The 21,005-nt window shown below is 41.0% G+C and overlaps 1 protein-coding gene across 6 annotated transcripts in view; it reads left to right on the forward strand.

Annotated features, from left to right (window-relative positions):
* The window catches only part of SGCZ (sarcoglycan zeta), a 1,585,391-nt gene that overhangs the window by 1,441,572 nt on the left and 122,814 nt on the right, over nt 1-21,005 (forward strand). For all 6 annotated transcript variants that reach the window (XM_077477426.1, XM_077477423.1, XM_077477424.1 and 3 more), the window contains one exon: nt 19,919-20,006. In XM_077477426.1, coding sequence (XP_077333552.1) covers nt 19,919-20,006 — 88 coding nt within the window. The remainder of the gene's footprint in view (nt 1-19,918; nt 20,007-21,005) is intronic.

Consider the following 21,005-nt stretch of genomic DNA (forward strand, 5'->3'; position numbering starts at 1 on the left):
GGGAAAAAAATGTTTTTTTATATATTTTTGGGGATATTTATTATAACAAAAAGCAAAAAATAATGCATTTTTTTAAAAATTGTCGCTCTATTTTTGTTTATAGCGCAAAAAATAAAAATCGCAGAGGTGATCAAATACCACCAAAAGAAAGCTCTATTTGTAGGAAAAAAAGGACGTCAATTTTGTTTGGGAGCCACGTCGCACGACCGCGCAATTGTCAGTTAAAGCGACGCAGTGCCGAATCGCAAAAAGTGGTCTGGTCTTTGACCAGCAAAATGGTCCGGTCTGCAAGTGGTTAAAGGATGAAGGAAACAGAAGGTGCATGCCAATTGGTTATGATACACAGTGACTTAACTAGCTAAATTTAATTCATTTAAGGTTACATGTACTTTAATGTTCTAACCATATGAAAAATTGTGGCTGAGGACTTAATCAAACATCTAGCAGTCACTAAGTGCAAGCTAGAAAATAAGAAAATAAATATAAAATGAGAAATTCAAATATTCCTAATAAAAGCAATAAAACATTTAGCATACATACATTGCTAAAGTAAAACGTTTTAATAAGGACATAAAAAATCACTGATCTGTTTAGTTGATGAATATAATAGGCGTTTTCTGAGTGTCTTTACTATGTATTATTCAGCTTTAGTTGTGACTTTCCAAGAAATGGATGTCAGTAAGGTTTATTTAGAGGAAGTTGTGAGATGAAAGTCCTGTACTTGATTCTCATACCAAAGCAATGACCTTTATATCACATGTCCAATTTATCTTATTTTCAAATAAAAAAAATGGATTTTATTATGAAAACCTGCATAGGAAAGAAATAAAAATTAAAGTTCAGCAGATCAGAAGTCTTGGGAAGGGTGGCATGACTTCAATCTTCGTGTTGATGATCAAAAATGGCATACTGTGCCACAGATTTATTCTTCAAATACAGATTTATAAATGAGTAAATACAGCATTGTGCATTGATTTGCTTCCAGAAGTTATCATTTGCACACCCATTCAGAATTCTTTTTCATGTTACATTTGCATTGGATCTTCACAGCCAAAAGCTCTTTTGTCTCAAAAACAGAACACAGTACTGTTGCATAATTCATGCAGCCTGCATTCCAAGAAACTAGGCCTTTGATTCAGAATGCTTCTTTGCTTATGTGTTAAAATAAAAAATGGAGTATCTTGCTTTTAAGTAATCTGTAACTCTAAACAACCAGCTGATCTGACATACATTAACACATTATTGTAGTAGTAAGGTTTACAATATGTATAGGGTTTTATACTCTCTCTCTCTCCTGCTGTAAATTACTTGTATAAGGATATTAAGATTCACTGTGGAGTTCAGCAATATGAATGCACTTGGCTGCCAGCCTATTGCTGTTATTCAGGTCACAGAGCTTGAAGAAAAATCCTACTATGCTCAAAATGTATTGAAGCTCATACAATAATCCTTATAATACAAAAGGGGGCTTATTCATAAACACTTAAAGTGATTGTAAAGTCTTTTTTTTTCTCTAAAAATAACAAACATATCATACTTACCTGCTCTGTGCAGTGGTTTTGCACAGGGCAGCCCAGATCTTCCTCTTTCTGGGTCCCTCTTTAGCTCTCCTGGCCCCTCCTTCCTGTTGAGTGCCCCCACAGCAAGCAGCTTGCTATGGGTGCACCTAAGCTGAGCCACAACACCCTGTATCCATTCAGACACAGGGCCCATATTCAGCCCCACCCCCTCTCTCTCCTGTGTGGCTAAATTACTTTGACTGACAACAGCGGAAGCCGATGGCACCAATGCTGTGTCTCAGCCAATCAGGAGGAGAGTCCCGGATGGCTGAGGCACTTGTGGACCTCCCTGGAGATAGATGGGGCTCAGGTACTGTAAGTAATAATGGGTGTTGGGGGGACTGCTGCACACAGAAGGTTTTTAATAAATAGTTTAGCCCACAGAAAGAGAAATATACTGTACTTATGCCCAACAAGAAAATAACAATGGTTATTATTTTACTTAAGAGTAACTCTTTAAAGAATAAAAAAAATCACTCAGGAAGCTTATATCGCCGACTTTTTTTTCTGCAAGGGTTAAATGTTTGTTAAGTCTAGGGGGAGATTAGGAGGCTGTATTACTAACCTTAAAGTTGAAGTGGTTAAACCTTAAGGAGGTTCTGAAGACATTTTTTTGTCTATGCATTAGGGTAATAAACTCCCCCTACTTGTCCCCCCCCCCCATCCCTAAACACTTACCTGGCTCCTCTCACTGATCCAGTGCAGTCATGGCTGCAGCACTGCTCCTCCACTTCCTAGTTTTAAAGGAGACATTGATTGCTGTCAGCCAAACTTCTGTGAGGAGGGAGTGGGGGACATGGCTTACCAGTGCTGTGTCTGTCTATGGACACACACACACACAGCCTGGCTCAGGAATGCAGCCCCACAGGTGCCCCATTGGCACATGGCTTGCTGGGGAGGTAACAGAGGAAGAAGAAGTGGAGAGCACTGGCAGGGGACTCCAAAATAAAATGTAAGAGACCACTCTGTGCAATATTATTGCACAGAGCAGTTAAGTATAACATCTTTTTTTATTTTAAAGAAAAAAATCTTTAAGTTGGTTGTAAACCCTCACATATACTCAGTAAATTGAACAGTCTCAGGTGATACACAGAGATAAAATAAATCCCCTTACATTTTACTTGTTTATCTGCTGTCTTCCCCTCTCTACACCCTTTCAAAAGGGCAGATCATGTTAAAAAATATTTCTTCCTCTGTCAGGAGCACAGAGGAGGGTACAGAGAGATTGGAGTTACAGTGTGTGAGAGCTGATTAGGGGAAAGGAACACCCCCCCCCCCCCCCTTCACACAGCAGAAGAACTGTGTTCTGAATAGACAGGCTCCATTCTGAGCTTTCCCCCCTCCTGACATAAATTTATTTCATGTGTTGTGAAATCTGCTCAGAAGTGACTAATGTAGATAACAGAGAAACAAAGCACCAGAGATAAATGACACTTAGAGCTCTGGAGAGAGATAAGTAAACACTGCAGATCTGTGCTTTGCTCAGATTCCATGTTTGAGGTTTAGCACCACTTTAGCAATCACTTTAACCACCTCTTTGGTAGTTTTCAGCGTTCTCCTTTGTCACAGGCTGTGGGTGGTCCCTCAGCATCATCCTGTACAATGTAGCACTATAATTTTTTTCTTCTGCATGAAGTTAGGCTTTAAAGATCTTTTTCTATGTAGCCTTCCTACCCAAAGCCACACAGGCTTTCCATCTCTTAAATGGTAGCAGAGCCTGAAATGATGAGGAAGGCCTCTCTTACACCTCTGACTCCGGGCCCCTGGTAGTATATACAAAAGTTGCAGGAGTGCAGAGTGGCGCAAGTGCCCGTAGGTCTTGTCAGTAGTAGAACGGGTATCCACAACAGGCAGGAGAGGTCATCAGTAGTCTTCAATGAAGCAGACGGACTGGTAGACAGCTGGAGGATGGCAGATATAGCAGGCCAGTACTGGAGACATTGGGCAGGTGAGGCATGGGCTTGTAGCCAACTATAGAAAAGCAGACACAGTAGGAAGTGTCAGTAAGCAGGATCAGGCGAGCCAGGTCATATACTGGAAGTACAGATCAGGTACAGAGGAGCAGGCAAAAGCATGGTCTGGGTACAAGCTGGATCAGGAGTCTATTGGTGCAATATAAGACAATAGAACAGACAGAGGCAGAGGTCATGGACAAGCCGGGGTTGGTGTAGACAGAGTTCAGAGAGTGGTCAGACAAGCTAGGTCACCAACTGGAATCAGGATACAAGATAACAGGAACACAGGATGGAGGAAAGCTGAAAGACAAAGGAGCACTGATCCTGAGCATTGGCTGAGTTTAAATAGCCTGGTCGGTGGCAACATCTATCGCAGGTGCACGTGTGCACCATTGTGCTTGAGAATGTGCGATGGCTCATGAGAGCACACGAGTTTGCGCATGCGCATATGCATTAGCCAGTGTCCAATTCTCGTAAATACAGAATTCAACATGTTTTAGCCTGTGCACAGAAGACCCTTCCTTACATTATCTTTTTAAAGTCTTCCTGTTTCTTCATAGCATTCATTCAGGCATGAGCAGTTCTAAGCAGGTCACATAACAAAGATATCTGGAGGGCTGTGTTATAGAGCAATATATTGCAATTTAGAAATGCTCAGCAAAGCATGGGACAATGCTTAGGATTACTGAAATTATCATGCAATGACCAAGATTCTCTAATCTAACTCTAATTTGCATTGCATTCTTGCACCAGGGTGTAGCCCTATGCACCCTATTTTTCCCAATCTAAAGCAGGAGCACGTGTTGCTGTAGATTTACATGAGTAGCCATGAATATGTCCTTGAAGGTATGTGCACACATATCTCAGGACTCTTTCTTGTGTATTGTAAACATGCTGTGACTGAATCTGTATTAATACTCTCCTGGAAATTTCTATTGTTTGAAAATATTCACCTGCATGCATTGTTGTGAAAAAAAAAAAATTCTCATAAAAATTTGCCATGCTCTGCCCTTTATTGTCAAGGGCTTGGGAAAGACTGTCCATTACACCAGGGGTGCCCAACCAGTGGCCTGGGGCCACATGTGGCCCATGGAGCCCCCTGATGTGGCCCGTGACCTCCTGCTCTGGGATGGTGGGTTGGCAAGCCCAGATTATGGGTTGCCAACCCGCCATCCCAGAGCATCAGTGTTGTGAATAAACCCACTGGTAGAGCTTCTGTTAAAAAAAAAAAGCCACTGGTAGAGGAAGTAAGTGGCTGCAGAGTCACATAAGCCGATACTTCCTGTATAGAACCAACTCCTATCACAGGTGGAGTGACACTAAATGAGATCTGCCTGGGACAACACCCAGCGATACCTGAATGGAAAACTGTTATTAAAGGTGAGTATATTACATAAATCACAGTGTATATGTGGGCATATCTGTTCTGCGGTGGTTAGTGGGCTGCTTTCAAACTGATCCGCAGGTGCAGCGCAGACCACCTTTGGGCTATCTACGCTGAGCCATAGACTTCTGTTATTACCTGCAAGTTTAGTGCACTTTCTGAAAGTGCACCACACCCGCAGGATATAATAGAAGTCTATGGCAAAGTACAGCTAACCTGCAGGAAAGCCACAGGTGAACTTGTCTGCACCCTCTGTGTGGGTAAACCACAGCGCATCAGTGAGAAAACAGCCTTAGGCCTTATCGACACTATCGGTCTGACCCTCCGTTCACCTCTATCGAGCCGCAGATGTAAACGGACTTGTGGCCGTTTACACCCCACTTACCTCCATTCGTCTGAGCAGATGGGATCCAAGGGCCCATAGAGTAGAGTGGGTTGTATCCGTGTCGGCTCTGCATATGCACAGTGGACATGGAACTGTCATCCTTCTGCTCCTCTCATTGTGGCCCGTGACTGGTTACCAAGTCGCTTAAGTGGCCCTCGCTCTTCAAAAGGTTGGGCACCCCTGCATTACACACTACACATGCACTTAGTTTTTGACTAGGAAAAAATAAGATTTGAAAAAAATCCATATAAAGCCTTCTGACCCTCAAAAATTCTGAATAGGTTAAAAAAAGAAAAATTACAGCAAAAAAAGTGAAGCTCTTTTCCCATACTTTTCTATGTAAATGCAATTTTGGGTGTGTAAGATAAAGGTAATTTTAATGATGCTCTTATACAAATCCACAGTGGATTTGTTAATAAACCTGGGTGATAGTATTTATTAGTTCCCTAAGACTCTTACATAACATCTTGAGTTAAAAATAACTTCAAGGATATATCTGTATCTAATTGGCAGTGGTAAGTGAACAGCATGCAAACAGGTCACTAAATTATCATAATTAATATTATTGCCTCTAGCTCTGATACTTTATTACAGTCAATTTGCAGTCATTCTAAATAGATGTAATGAAGTTCAAAATAATGATTATTGGTAATCAATGTCATGAAGCACAAGATTAATGGTGTCAAGGATCTGATGAATCAATATTTATGTGTATGTGGAGGAGGTGGTGAAAAATAGGCGACATACAAGCATAAATTCCAATGCGTGTGAACATCATTAATAATAATGGGTCCCCATTAGACGGTCCACAGAGCCTGTTTTTATATTCAGTACTATTCTTCACGTTGACGTGCTTTATTTTCTCCGGGTCAGTCTTTGCCATATAAACAGTGTAATGAACTACAATTGCAGCTCCAGGAAAAAAAAAAAATATTATGTAATCCTCCACAACCTTGATGAAGATGATGATGATGGTGATTTGTCTTTGTAAGAACTACCTTCTCTTCAAGAATATTAATATCCAATAACACCTACTTAAAGGCTTTGCAAACAAGAACACTTAAGTTAAAGGTCAGCTCTAGCACAAACTGATTATTTCACATTTTAGCTTTTGGTGGCAAGTTGAATCATAGACTGGCTAATCCAGGACGCAAGTAAAGAGAAATCCTCACCTGAACTGAAAACATGGCTATACGAATTTATGATATTACACTTCCTGGGATGGATCCTTGGAAATTCCAGCCAGAAGAAAGTGAAAGTATACGCTAACCATTAGCGTATTTAAGTGATACAAGAATGAACTGGTCAGGCAGTATACTAGGGTTGACCCACAAGAAGAACAAATGGCTTTTGTTCTGACACTACATAGTTGAGACTAAACTTTCTCAGAGTTATGTGGATCTCCTAGGGTTCTTCCAGAGGTTACTAGATGTTCCCTACACAGGACTGTTTTTAAGGCAGGGCAAAAGGGGCAGCTGCCCTGGGCCCCATCATTGTAGAGGGGCCCAAAGCAGCTGCCTCATACTTGCTAACTATCCCAGTTTAAATTCCATTATCCCTTGAAGTTTTAGTCCCGTGCTGTGTCCCAATATCTCAGTGTAAACTTCTGCTGCTGCTGCCCAGCTCTGCCCTATTGCCATGTACAGATGGCTCACCTGCAGACCCTGTGTTTGCATGTAAATAACCTGCATTGATATGTAAATAGTTGTGGACTGCGGCATTGATATTTAAATAGCGGTGGCATTCATATGTATGTCATGTCTAGGGATGAGCCGAACACCCCCCCTGTTCGGTTCGCACCAGAACCTGCGAACAGACCTAAACTTCGTGTGAACTTTAGAACCCTATTAAAGTCTATGGGACTCGAACGTTCACAATCTAAAGTGCTCATTTTAAAGGGTAATATGCAAGTTACTGTCCTAAAAAGTATTTGGGGACCCGGGTCCTGCCCCAGGGGACATGGATCAATGCAAAAAAAAAGTTTTAAAAACGGCCGTTTTTTCAGGAGCAGTGATTTTAATAATGATTAAAGTGAAACAATAAAAGTGTAATATTCCTTTAAATTTCGTAGCTGGGGGGTATCTATAGTATGCCTGTGAAGGGGCGCATGTTTCTGGTGCTTAGAACTGTCCCTGCACAAAGTGCAATTTGTGCAGGAAAAAAAGTCTTTTAAAATCACTTGGCGGGTCCCGTAATACAGAGAACACTCAATGAGTGTTCTCTGTATTAGCCGACAATTCATTCATTCATTGATAAAATAAAAAATAAAAAAGCGTGGGGGTTCCCCTAAATTCAATTACCAGGCTTCAGGTCTGACATGGATATTAGGGGGAACCCCGTGTCAAATTTAAAAAAAAAAATTGACGTGGGAGTCCCCCTAAATATCCATACCAGACCCTTCAGGTCTGATATGGATATTAAGGGGAACCCCGCATCAAATTTAAAAAAAAATTGACGTGGGGGTCCCCCTAAAAATCCATACCAGACCCTTTATCTGAGCACGCAACCTGGCAGGCCGCAGGAAAAGAGGGGGGACGAGAGAGCGCCCCCCCTCCCTCCTGAACCGTACCAGGCCACATACCCTCAACATTGGGAGGATGCTTTGGGGGTCTGTGACCCCTCAAAGCACCTTGTCCCCATGTTGATGAGGACAAGGGCCTCATCCTCACAACCCTGGCCGGTGGTTGTGAGGGTCTGCGGGCAGGGGGCTTATCAGAATCTGGAAGCCCCCTTTAACAAGGGGACCCCCAGATCCCCCCCCCCTGTTTGAAATGGTAAGGGGGTACAAAAGTACCCCTACCATTTCACAAAGAAAGTGTAAAAATGGTTAAATAAGACAAACACACTTTTGAAAAAAAAAAAAGATTCCAGCGGTGCTAATCCACTCTTGCTATCCAGCGACCGATCTCCGGGGTCCAGCGATGGATGATCATATCCAGCGACGGAGGATCTCTCAGTCCAGCGCTGTCCATACATCCATATTCTGTCTCCACTTCGGAGACACTGCGGGATCCCAGCGCTGACATTTCTTATATTAGGAGGGCGGGGCCACCAGTCACCTGACCCCGCCCCTCTGACGCTGGAGAGGGAAGCCAGGGGTTCCCCAGTGACGTGTGGGTGACCCCGCCCCCTCTGATGTAACGCAGGTTTCCGTTACATCAGAGGGGGTGGGGTCACCCATACGTCACTGGGGAACCCCTGGCTCCCTTCATTAGAGTCAGAGGGGGCGGGGTCCGGTGATGGGTGGCCCCGCTCTCCTAATATAAGAAACGTCAGCGCTGGGATCTCTGCAGTGTCTCCGGAGTGGAGACAGAAGACGGATGTATGGACAGCGCTGGACTGAGAGATCCCCCGTCGCTGGATATGATCATCCATCGCTGGACCCCGGAGATTCATCGTTGGATAGCAAGAGTGGATTAGCACCGCTGGAATCTTTTTTTTATTTTTTTAATTTTTAATAAATGAATTTTTCAAAAGTGTGTTTGTCTTATTTAACCATTTTCACACTTTCTTTGTGAAATGGTAGGGGTACTTTTGTACCCCCTTACCATTTCAAACAGGGGGGGCGGGATCTGGGGGTCCCCTTGTTAAAGGGGGCTTCCAAATTCTGATAAGCCCCCCACCCGCAGACCCTCACAACCACCGGCCAGGGTTGTGAGGATGAGGCCCTTGTCCTTATCAACATGGGGACAAGGTGCTTTGAGGGGTCACAGACCCCCAAAGCATCCTCCCAATGTTGAGGGTATGTGGCCTGATATGGTTCAGGAGGGAGGGGGGCCGCTCTCTCGTCCCCCCTCTTTTCCTGCGGCTTGCCAGGTTGTGTGCTCGGATAAAGGGTCTGGTATGGATTTTTAGGGGGACCCCCACGTAAAAAAAATTTTTAATTTGATGCGCGGTTCCCCTTAATATCCATATTAGACCTGAAGGGTCTGGTATGGATATTTAGGGGGACCCCTACGTCAATTTTTTTTTTTATTTGACACGGGGTTCCCCTTAATATCCATGTCAGACCTGAAGGGCCTGGTAATTGAATTTAGGGGAACCCCAACGCTTTTTTTTTTATCAATGAATGAATGAATTGTCGGCTAATACAGAGAACACTCATTGAGTGTTCTCTGTATTACGGGGAGCCGACAATTTAGCCGCAAGTGATTTTAAAAGACTTTTTTTCCTGCACAAATGACACTTTGTGCAGGGACAGTTCTAAGCACCAGAAACATGCGCCCCTTCACAGGCATACTATAGATACCCCCAGCTACGAAATGTAAAGGAATATTACACTTTTATTGTTTCACTTTAATCATTATTAAAATCACTGCTCCTGAAAAAACTGCCGTTTTTAAAACTTTTTTTTGCATTGATCCATGTCCCCTGGGGCAGGACCCGGGTCCCCAAACACTTTTTAGGACAGTAACTTGCATATTACCCTTTAAAATGAGCACTTTAGATTTCTCCCATAGACTTGTATAGGCTTTTCGAATTTGCTGCGAACAGCCCAAATTGTTCACTGTTCGCTGAGCAGGCGAACAGGCAATGTTCGAGTCGATCATGAGTTCGACTCGAACTCGAAGCTCATCCCTAGTCATGTTCCCCTGAGGTCACATCCCCCATCACTTCTGCTGAATGCTGCCCGCTGGGGAGGTAAAGGAGCATGCTTGAAATTAGATGTGTAATTTATGCTCCTAGAACGCCTGAAGGTACTACTTCAATGTTGGGCCTCTGTATATGGACAGGCTGTGTAAAAGTCTCACACATGTGGTATCCCCATACTCAGGAGGAGTAGCAGAATGTGTTTTAAGGTGTATTTTTTTTTCTATATACATGCTATGTTTTAGAAATATCTTATACATTGACAACTTTGTGTAAAAAAAAAAAGATTTTCATTTTCTTTCCATGTTTTCCGAAGACTTGTGGAAAAAAATGAACTGTTCAAAAGACTCATAATGCTTCATAGAATATACTTTGGGGTGTTTGTTTTCCAAAATGGGGTCATTTTGTGGGTAATTCCATTGTCCTGGTGCTCCAGGGCCTTCACAAATGTAATAGGTCATTAGGAAATTAGAGGTGTCATTTATGCTCTAAGGCCGCGTACACACGGGCGGACTGTTCGCCCAACTAAGTTCGTCAAACAATCCGACAAACAGTCCGTTCAAAATTAGCATGAACGGACTTGACCACACACGATGAACGAACAGTCCGCTGAAAACGTGCATGATGACGTGTACAGCACGTATGACGGGACTAGAAAAACGACGTCCTATACACTGCAATGCAACCTTCGGCCGTGTAAACCCTTTCTGAGCATGCGCGATACTTAGTCCGTCCAACTTGCCTACACACGAGCGGACTGTCCGCTGAAACCAAGTTTGGACGGACAAAACCAAGTTTGAACGGACTGTCTTATGGAAATTCCGTAAGATTTTGTTCGTCAGACTGTCCGCTGAAACAGTCCGCTGAAGCCCACACACGAGCGGACTGTCCGCTGAAACACTGTTCAGCGGACTAAGTTGGGCGAACAGTCCGCCCGCGTGTACGCGGCCTTAGAACTCCTGACGGTGCTCCCTGCATGTTGGACCTCTCTGTGTGGCCAGCCTGTGTAAAAGTCCCACACATGTGGTATCGCCATGCTCGGGAAGAGTTGCAGAATGTATTTTGGGGTGTAATTGGAAGTATGCATATGCTGTGTGTGAGAAATAATTTCTTATGACAATTTTGTAAAAAAGAAAAAAAAGAAAAACATTCTTCTTTTTCCCAAGAATTGTGTGAAAAAATTACAACTTCAAAAAACTCACCATGCCTCTTGCTAAATACCTCGGACTGTCTACTTTTCAAAAAGGGGTCATTTGGGGGGTATTTGTACTTTCCTGACATTTCAGAGCCTCAAGAAATGAGATAGGCTGTCAGTGCATCAGGTGTAATCAGATGTGATCAATTTTCAATGATTTGCACCATAGCTTGTAGTCTATAACTTTCAAAGAGACTAAATATCCACTAATTTGGGTTATTTTTACCAAAGAGATTTAGCAGTACACATGTTGTGCCTTATTTATCAACAAAAATTACTTATTTGCAAAATTGTATCATAGAAACTAAAAAAAGTGTTTTTTTTTCTCAAAATTTTCGCACTTTTTTCAGTTCTGGTTAGATGTGTATGGTGTAGAAGGTACTGTGCTGTAATCCAAGGTGCACATAGTGATATGCACAATAAGCTCATGTACCTCCTTCCAGAATGGCTGAAGTGATTTACAGTCCCACCAAATGTGGAGCATGGTTCCCTTTGCTCTGCCACAGTGCCAGCATGTATCTGGGATAGATGGGGAAAATTTGTGTAAGAGTGCTGGGGTCCTGTACCAATGTGTTACAATTTTGTAGCAATTTTCCTGAATGGCAACATTAAGGGAGCCCTTGTGGGTGTAATCATTAATGCGGGCCCAATCATCGTCAGTGAGGGAAATCTGAAGATCAGATTCACATGCTATACGTGCTGAGTCTGGGGTGCTAGGGGAGTCATCTATGAGTATGCTATATATGGAATAAATCAAGTGTCTTTGTGGGGGAGATCTCGTAAATAATGATTTAAAGGGCGTCAATTGTCTCATCAATGTTACTGTCGAGGCCTGAGAGGAGAGGAAGTGTCGTATCTGTCTGTATGTCCAGAACAGAAAGGAATTGGTAAGGGACATGGATACCAAGTCCTCGTAGGAGCGAGGGGATCCACGAGAGAAAAATTGATGCGCTAGTATTTTGTCGTGAGGCCATTCCTGACTTAGAAGAGTTGGAGACCCCCGGTATAAAATTGGGGTTACCTCTAAATGTAGTTAGGGGTCCAGGGATCGAGGAGAATGTTACATTTTTTGTTGCTCGCCCAAAGGCCCAGAAAGATGGGTGAATGAGAGGGTGTATCATGATCTCTGGTGGCCAATGGCAGGGTAGTATCCAGGGTAAAGATCCAAGAGGGAATCTCGTGAGTGATTTTTCCAAGAACACCCAGACCTTCCCAGCCTCATGGATGTTCCAGTCTACTAATCGCATAAGATGGCTTGCTTGATAATATTTGTAAAGATCCGGCAGACCAATACCACCTCTAGTTTTTAAGCGTACGAGTCGAATATACTTAATGCGGGGAGGGGAGTTTCTCCATATAAACAAGGAGCATGCCTTCTTGTATATCGCAAAGAAAGAGGCCAGTAGGTTAATCAGAATACACTGTATAAGGTATAGAAGGCATGGCAAGATTATCATTTTTATAAGGGCAGAGAGGCCAAACTACGAGACATTGAGGTTTCCCCAGTCTTTTAGGTCATGTTGGGCTCTTTTTAGAGCTACCAGGAAATTCACATTATACAAGTCAGCTAATTTGGCCGTGATTTTAATCCCCAGATATGTGATAGCCTTCTTGTTCCAAAGGAATGGGAAGGAACTCTGATAACATTCTACATCTTTTTTTTGTGAGGGAGATATTCAGTGCATGTGATTTAGTATAGGTGATCTTAAGGTGTGATAAAGTCCCAAAGTTTTCTATGTCTTTCAGTAGGTTAGGGAGAGAGATACATGGGGAGGTCAGGGAAAGAAATATGTTGTCTGCAAATGCTTCATCCTTGTACTCCCTGTCCTGTATCAAAAAGACTTTGATATTGGGGTTGCATTTTTGCTCTTTTCTGCTTGGTTAAATGGCCGTGTTATATCAGGATCCTGCGAATAAAACACTTGTGAGCAGCCCACACAGACAGTGGATTATCCACTGAGTCAAGGTTGTTGGCGAAGAATGTAGAGAGTGCTTGTAACACATCTGCTGCTATGGTGGGGTCTTTTAGAAAAGCCTCATTGAGTCACCAGTTCTGCATTTTAGGTTGAGAGTTTTGTATGGCTAAGTCTAGGAAAATCAACGCATGGTCAGATAAAGCAATATGGCCAATTCCCCCTGTAGAGACTAGGGGAATGGTCGAGTGTCTAAACAAAAAAAAAATTGATCCTGGAGTAAGAGCCATGCGAAGAGGAGTAGAAGGTAAAATCCCTCTCCTGCGGATAAAAAATCCCCCAGATGTCAATCAACTGGTGAGTATGGAAAACGTCTTTAAGGTGATGTCTATCTTTCCTGGATAAAGAAGAAGAGTACCCGGAGGATTCTCTTTGAGCGTCTAGGGTCAGATTAAAGTCACCACCCAAAGTTAAGGTGCCCTCCATGAAGAAGTTAAGAGTGGAAAGGAACTCTTCTAAGCCTGGAAGCGGGTTACTGTTGGGCAAACCCCATATAGCGTGTGCATCCCCCAGGAGAGATCAGCCGATATCCCCCTGGGGAAGGCCCGCTGATCAGTGTTTAAGGCATGTTATGAGAAACAACACTTTGTAGCTGAGAAGAAAAAAAAACAATTGCTGGATACGTATATTTAATTATAAAAAGTTGAAACCATAAAAGGGAGAGCACTGTTCCGGACTATGTAGTGTAAGGGATTCAAGTGGATCCTAGATCCAGGACCAGGGAAATCGTAGGTGAACTATAAGAGGTCCCCTGCACTCCGGTAGTGTCTCTAAACCAATTAAGGTAGAAATATGATTTGTTCACAGGTATGACCAGTAAATATCTAGGAATGCAGGAGAGAACTGAAGTTGGGGGGGCCATATAGGGTATGTTCTTATGGGACATAAATTTCAGGATGCAGCACGTTGGGATTTGCATCATCTGCCTCTTTTAGGGCAGTGCGTGGCTCGTTCTCATTGGGGATCAAATGAGGAAAGTGCTATATATCCTGCTTCCAGTCTGCTATATTTGCAGGTGTCCCGGGGTCTATGGCTGTTTGAGGTTTCCCTCTTCCATGCAATGCTTATTTGAACCCTGTAATAAGGGTCCAAAGAGGAGGGTAAGAGGCAGTGTGACTGGGTGCCAGTGGTGGTGAATTTCTCCCATACGATTTTCTGCTGTACCACATGGACCTTATACATACATTTTCTATTGATGATCAGAAAGGATCTACGGACATTTTCCAGCGCTGCACCTATTTTATATATATATATATATATATATATATATATATATATATATATATATATATATATATATATATATATATATATTGTTTTATAGTAGGCAGAAACATACTAGAGACAAAGGGGTTGATTTGCTAAGAAGACATTTTGCAAGAGAATTTGACCCAGAGTTTAGGGAATGAGGTAAAGCTTTGCTTACGTCCATTATCCAAGCATGTTTGAGGAAACATGCTTTATTTTTCTTTCCTTCTATGTTTTTGGGTATTCTTCGCAAAGTGAAACTTCACCACATTCACTAAGCCAAACCTCCTTCAATTTGAAATTTGTCGAGTCGACATTCTTCCACTGACCAGGAGCATTTATCTAATGGTTATTAAGGTGAGGTTCTTCTCCACTGACCACTAATGTACTTACTACACTGACCACTAATGTAAGTTGGTATTCCTCCACTGATCACCAATGTAAAACAGCATTTATCTACTGTTTACCAATGCAGGAGACTTTACAGTTTTCACAGTTTGTGTTTCTTTTTGGGACATTATTTATTTTTATTTTATTTAAATTAACATCAACATTAAAGTTAGGGGTTACAGTACTAGGCGTATACCAACATGTGTAGTACTGACCCCTTGTATGCTCCCAAAGAGGAGAGCATAAAAAAAGAGGAAGGAGTAAGTAAGGGCAGAAGAAGTAAAAGGGGAAGAAGAAAGGAGATAGATGATGAGCAAGCAAGTGCTCAGTAGTATAAGGTGAAGTAGCATAATAAGCTTATCAGTAGTCAAGCTCAAAAGGCTCAGTTCATTCCAGGAGATGGACCGTCACAGTTGACACCTGATAATTTGGTCAAGGACCAGGAAGAGCTCTATGATCTGATAGCCAGAGCTACCAGTGGTGATAGAATTGATCAAGTGTCAGCTGTGACTTTGCAAACAGATATTAGTTAGGTGGACTTTGAGGATATCAGTGGTGATATGGAAAGTAGGTGGACAGAGCCATTTACAGTGCAGCAATAGATAACTGGGCAGCAATGAGTATGTGTGTAATAATGGGGTGAAATTTTGAGGGCCAAGACCTAGTCCGAAGAGAGCCATTTGTGGGGTTAGCTCAATGGGTAGGTTAGGAACATCCTGAATAAGTGTGAAGATGTTTGTCCAGAAATCGCCTATAGATGGACATGCCCACCAAATAGGGAAAATATGTCCATCCATGTCACAATTTCTCCAGCATTTGCTAGCATGGGTCGGAAACATTTGAGCCAATTTCACAGAAGTATAGTACCACCTATATAAAATTTTCCTTGAGGTTTCCCAGTGGGAAATGTTTTTACAGTACATGGTGGATGAGTGAAGTGCTCGGTACCAGATAGGGGGGAGGGATCTGGATTTGTAGCTTGGATTCCCAGTAGTTTATAGTTGGGATGTGTTCCTCTACATTTGGTTTTGTTTGCAGGCCATAAAGATAGGATATGCCACAAGTTTTGTTGTTGGTTGCGGTAAGGAATTGTAGGATGTCCTTAGTCCAAGTGTTGTGTGAGGTTGAGATGGTGGTAAGAATATGATGGAGCCTTAAGTACATATAGAAGTCCTTATTGGAGATGGCAAAACAGTCCTTAATTTGGAGAAAATGTTGGTTGTGTTGGAACAGGTCTCCAATCTTTCGAAGACCCTATGAGGATCAGTTCTGAAGTGGAAGGTCTGGTGATAAGAATGACAAGGCTGATAATGGGAGTTGGTTAACCGTTGAGAGGAAGGAGCGCAGAGAATGGTATCCCAGTTAGATGGCAGACAATAAAATTTAAGGTGTTTGGGCAAAGGCATTTGCTTCGATAAGGGTCCAAGATTGCAATGAGGACATGTCCCATAGCCTTTTGGTTTGATCCAAATGTATTGCTTTGTAGTACTTATCAAGGTCAGGAACTGCAAGGCCCACATAGGCCTTGGGTGTGTTGAGTAGAGAGGCTGAGACATTATTTTTATTCATTTTAATTCATAATCATTACTGAAAATATTTTTTTGTATAATGCTTAGGGGTATAAAAAATGATTTGCTTTGGGTGCCAGATACACTTTGGGTGCCAGATGCGGCTGTTTGTCACATTTTGCATTATTTTACTTGTTCCTATATTTTAAAAAAACACACTTTACAATCACTTTAATGGACTGTTCCACATATCTTAAACAAGAGAGGTTTCATCTCAGGCACATAGAATAATCAATAAATAATAATGCAGCGCTCATAATGTATACAAATGTGAAGCAATAATAACGTTCAATGAACAAGTATTAGATCAATTATTGTGACAATAAAGTCATTGAACTAGTATAATGCATAAAACTTGCAAAATATAAAGTCCATCAACAAAATATAACGGTAAAAAAATCTGTGCTGTAATCAATAACACCAAAAGATCATGAATGCATGAACATTCAATAAAATTCAATGGGAGTTCAATAGAAAATAGTCTGCCAGGAAATTTAAATCCTTGAAGTAAAGATGCACATACCCATGTGAAAGCACAATAGAAAAACACTTGTTGTGCGATCCACCCCCACAGTGTAAAATGAGCATGCTTACCAGAAAATGTGGACTCATATACTGGTGTACTGCATATTGAATCAAATAAGCGATAGTGAGGTGATACCTCAACCTTGTCCAGCTGTATCACAAATTGAATGGAGAGGTTCCACTTTAAACAAACAGGCTCCCAATGTACAGTGGACATCAATAAGAAGGGCCTCTCCCAAACATATATGTAGGGAATAAATGGCCAAACATAGTGTAAAACTGTATAAAACAACTCTCCGTTCAATCGGTGACAGGGGGACCACAGACCATCCATCTGATACAGCTGGACAAGGTTGAGATATCAAGTCGCGAATGCGTGTTTGACTCAATACACACCAGTATATGAGTCAGCATTTTCTGATAAGCATGCTCATTTTACTCTATGGTGGTGGATCGCACAATACACGAGAAATGTTTTCTATTGTGCTTTCACATGGATGTCTTCATCTTCACTTCAAGGATTTAAATTTCCTGGTGGACTATTTTCTATTGAACTCCCATTGAATTTTATTGAATGTTAATGCATTCATGAACGTTTGGTGTTATTGATTGCTGCAAAGATTTTATTTTGTTGATGGACTTTATATTTTGCAAGTTGTATGCATTATACTAGTTTGATGACTTAATTGTCACAATAGTTGATTCAATACTTGTTCATTGCATGTTATTATTTCTTCACATTTGTATACATTATGAGCGCTGCATTATTATTTATTTTTTGCCTGTTTTCATTATTTGTCTAGTGAGTGCCAGCTGCTATCTACAATCTCAGAATGCAGTTTTCCATCTTCCTTTTACATAAAATATTCTGTTATCTATTATATCAAACATTTTAGAGAAAGCCCAGTGTTTCATGAACATTTACAAAAGGTGAGTATTATCCTGCAGATGACTTCCCAAGCCTCTTACCTGATTTCCTATCTACTTATGCTAAATGGGCTGAATAAACTGCCAAAATCACCAACTGTGTGTCATAATCTTCTGATTTTCAAAGTTTATTGGACCCATTTGGCATAAGTGGATTAGCAATCTGGTAAGAGGCTTGGAAACGAATTTGCAGGATAATAGTCACCTTTTATAACTGTTCCTGAAGCTGTGGACATTTTCTTGAATTTTTGAACTGAGTACACCAGGTGACATTGGTGGTCTGTTCAGCTGCTTTTGGTGGACTCTTGAAAGGTATCTATTATATCAGGCCATGAATTAAAGTAAATCAGTTTTGACATTACTGCAAGAAATATCCACATGAAGAGTCTGGGTGGGATTAAAAAAAAAAAAAAGGGATATAGCCAAGAGACATCTGAAACTTACATTGAGAAATCTAATACACTCCCTCAAAACCTGTACATAAAAAAATATATATAAAAGGAGACTGACCTCTGTATTACTCCCCTGGAATTTCTGTTGCATACAAAATGTCTATTCCACAAACCTGAAGGCAATTTAAAGAGCTATAGTTATCTCAGACTAGAAATATTCAGAGATAGGAAGACATAGTTAAACTATGGGTCCCGTACTTTGAGAAATGTATCTTGCAAATCATTGAGAATATCAGACAGTTTATCATTTACTAGCATCATATTCCTACATTTCTTAATTTATTTCAAAAGAACAGTAGGTTGCTTCCAGACCTGGAATTATGTGGGTCCTTTGTTTGGATTGGAACAATTTCAGTTTTGGGTAGGACCGCCAAACATGCAATAACTTGCCACGCTGACTGCAGCCCCTGAAACATCTGTTGTAATGCAAGACAGCATGAGGTATTCTCAGGTACTCAGTACACCAAAAGACAACCTTGTAAGCCTTATCCAAAATAGTCATATTAAAGGAACATTCACTATCTTGGACCAGAGTTTCCCCCAATCCTTCAGTTTTGTTTAGTGACTGATGTTCTGCTCCCATTTCTGGGCAAAAGAAAGGGGACTTTGGGCACCAAAATATTCAAATGATATGAGTCTGGGAGATCCCAAAGAATTTAAGAAGACATGCTCAGAAACTGCTGAAACAATGGTGAGACCACCAGAGGAATGATCTAGGGTTGTGAGTTGTGAAGTCAGTGCAATTTTGTAATATGTTCCTATACTGGAGAAACCCAAGCATTATCTATGTGCACAAAGGGGGCACTGGATATTTCAAAAGGTCCAATAAAGAGGTTGATTTGTTTCTGGAGCAAGTGTAAATAAAAATGATTGAACTCTGACTTATAAAGTGTTTAAATAATTCAGTACTTCAGTGAGACATGTGATGAATGTGTTCGCTACTGTTTCTAGCTCCTTCTGCAGCATTGTCTTGAATCGGCTAATAGCTCTGTATCTGATGTGAAAGTGCTTTTTACATCATAGGTGAATCAGCAGTGCTCTGCATCAGAGGATAGCTCTGGTCAGTGGAAAAGACACTGCATGCAAGGCTGAGGCTGCAGGTACCAGTCCTAGACTGCATCTAGGACTGATCCTAAGACATTTCTGACACTAGACCCATGTGCCTTTTCTTCAATGTACTTAGACCAGGGTCCAAAGTTTCAGAAGAGACATTGGAAAGGCAATAAGACTCTTAAAATAGCTACAGTAAATGAATTGCTGATATGCCCTAGAGTTGAGAAACAAGATCAGTGGTACTGTGTGTCAATCTCTGCTCACCACCTCCCCAAAAGCTCTAAGAAAAATTGCAAAATAACTTAGAAAGAAATATTTCCAAATATTACAGCAAATAATTGTGAGGAGCTTGGTGAACAATCCAATACTAAATAGAACAATCTTTGGATGCAGGGAACATGCACAAGTATACTGAATAAAAGGTATTTTTTTCTGCTGATCCTCAAATATCATAAACCAAATGTGTGACAATACTTACAGGATTTTACATGCTTTCCATATCAACCCAATTACAATTCCCTAGTCCGTGCCCCCTTCTCTTGAGTGATGTCTGTGATAATAGGCAGCAGTGATGGACAGTGTTACACCACTTTTTATGTTTATTTGCTTGTCTATCATTGTTTTATGTATTACTTTACACTCAGTACACATTAGTATAAATGCAAATGTTTTATTTATTCTACATTGAAATCTTCTCTTTATTCTATTTTGCAGGACAGTCCTCTGGTATTACAGTCTGATAGAAATGTGACAGTTAATGCAAGGAACCAGAATGGGCATCTGACAGGTCAGATGGTAGTAGGTGAGTTTTATACAATTTTATACAATTTCATACAATTTTTTTCAACATATTTTGTGTTATAATGAAGATGAGGGCAGCATCCTGGCACTGGACCTGCATTTGGGTATGTAGAACAGGCAATGAACTCCAGCTTACAGACGATGCACAGATGGTTTTCTCTGTACCAATACGTTGTTAATGTTTCTGCAACAGATTAGGAAATTATAAAATACTAGAAGTAGATGTGAGCTGAAACATGAACATATCTTGTTGTTCCATCATGTATTTAGTTCAGTGCATTGCCTATGAAGATTTGTTTTTAGAGTGCTTATATTACTGAGTTATACTGTATAAATTGGAATGATTGTAATAAACCCATAGTAGTGTTTAAAACACTCTCCATATTTTGGCTAGTCACTATTAACTCTGAAGACTAAATAATTTCAATGCAATGATGTTTCTAAATGCCGGATAAGGAAAACAAAATATTGAAATTGTACACTTGTGATTTACCATTAGAGATGTCTTTCAAATTATTAGTTTTTTGAACATACATAGTACGTGAAAAAGGGATGAGTAGTTGCATTATGACTGGTGAAGATTTAGCACAGACTGCACTGGTTGGTATACTTCCAGCATGAGTACATTTGCAAAAGTGTGTTATATTTAATTATGCAAACTTTGAAAAGTAAACTTTTTAATGTAACATCATGATACACAAAGAAATCTGTTTCATATCTTATTTAAGTTTTTTTTTTTTTTTTTTTTTATGTGGAGTACTGTGTTCACTTAGGAGCCCACTCAGTTTAACGGTTCTCCTAGCTTGGGAGATACTACCTTTTAAATGAACATAATATCTGCTGGGGGCTGGCGACTGTGGATCATTTTGGGAAATATATCATTAATGCTGCTGTGATGGACAAAAATGCTGCTGCACATCGGTTGTAAATCTGTGCCCTACGCTTTCAAGGATTTTTTTTTTTTTTTTAAAGTTCACAAAACATATACTTAAGCCTCGTA

The sequence above is a fragment of the Lithobates pipiens genome, unplaced genomic scaffold (assembly GCF_037356315.1).
Source record: "Lithobates pipiens isolate NorthernLeopardFrog02 unplaced genomic scaffold, aLitPip1_a1.2 Scaffold_13, whole genome shotgun sequence".
Lineage (NCBI taxonomy): Eukaryota > Metazoa > Chordata > Amphibia > Anura > Ranidae > Lithobates > Lithobates pipiens.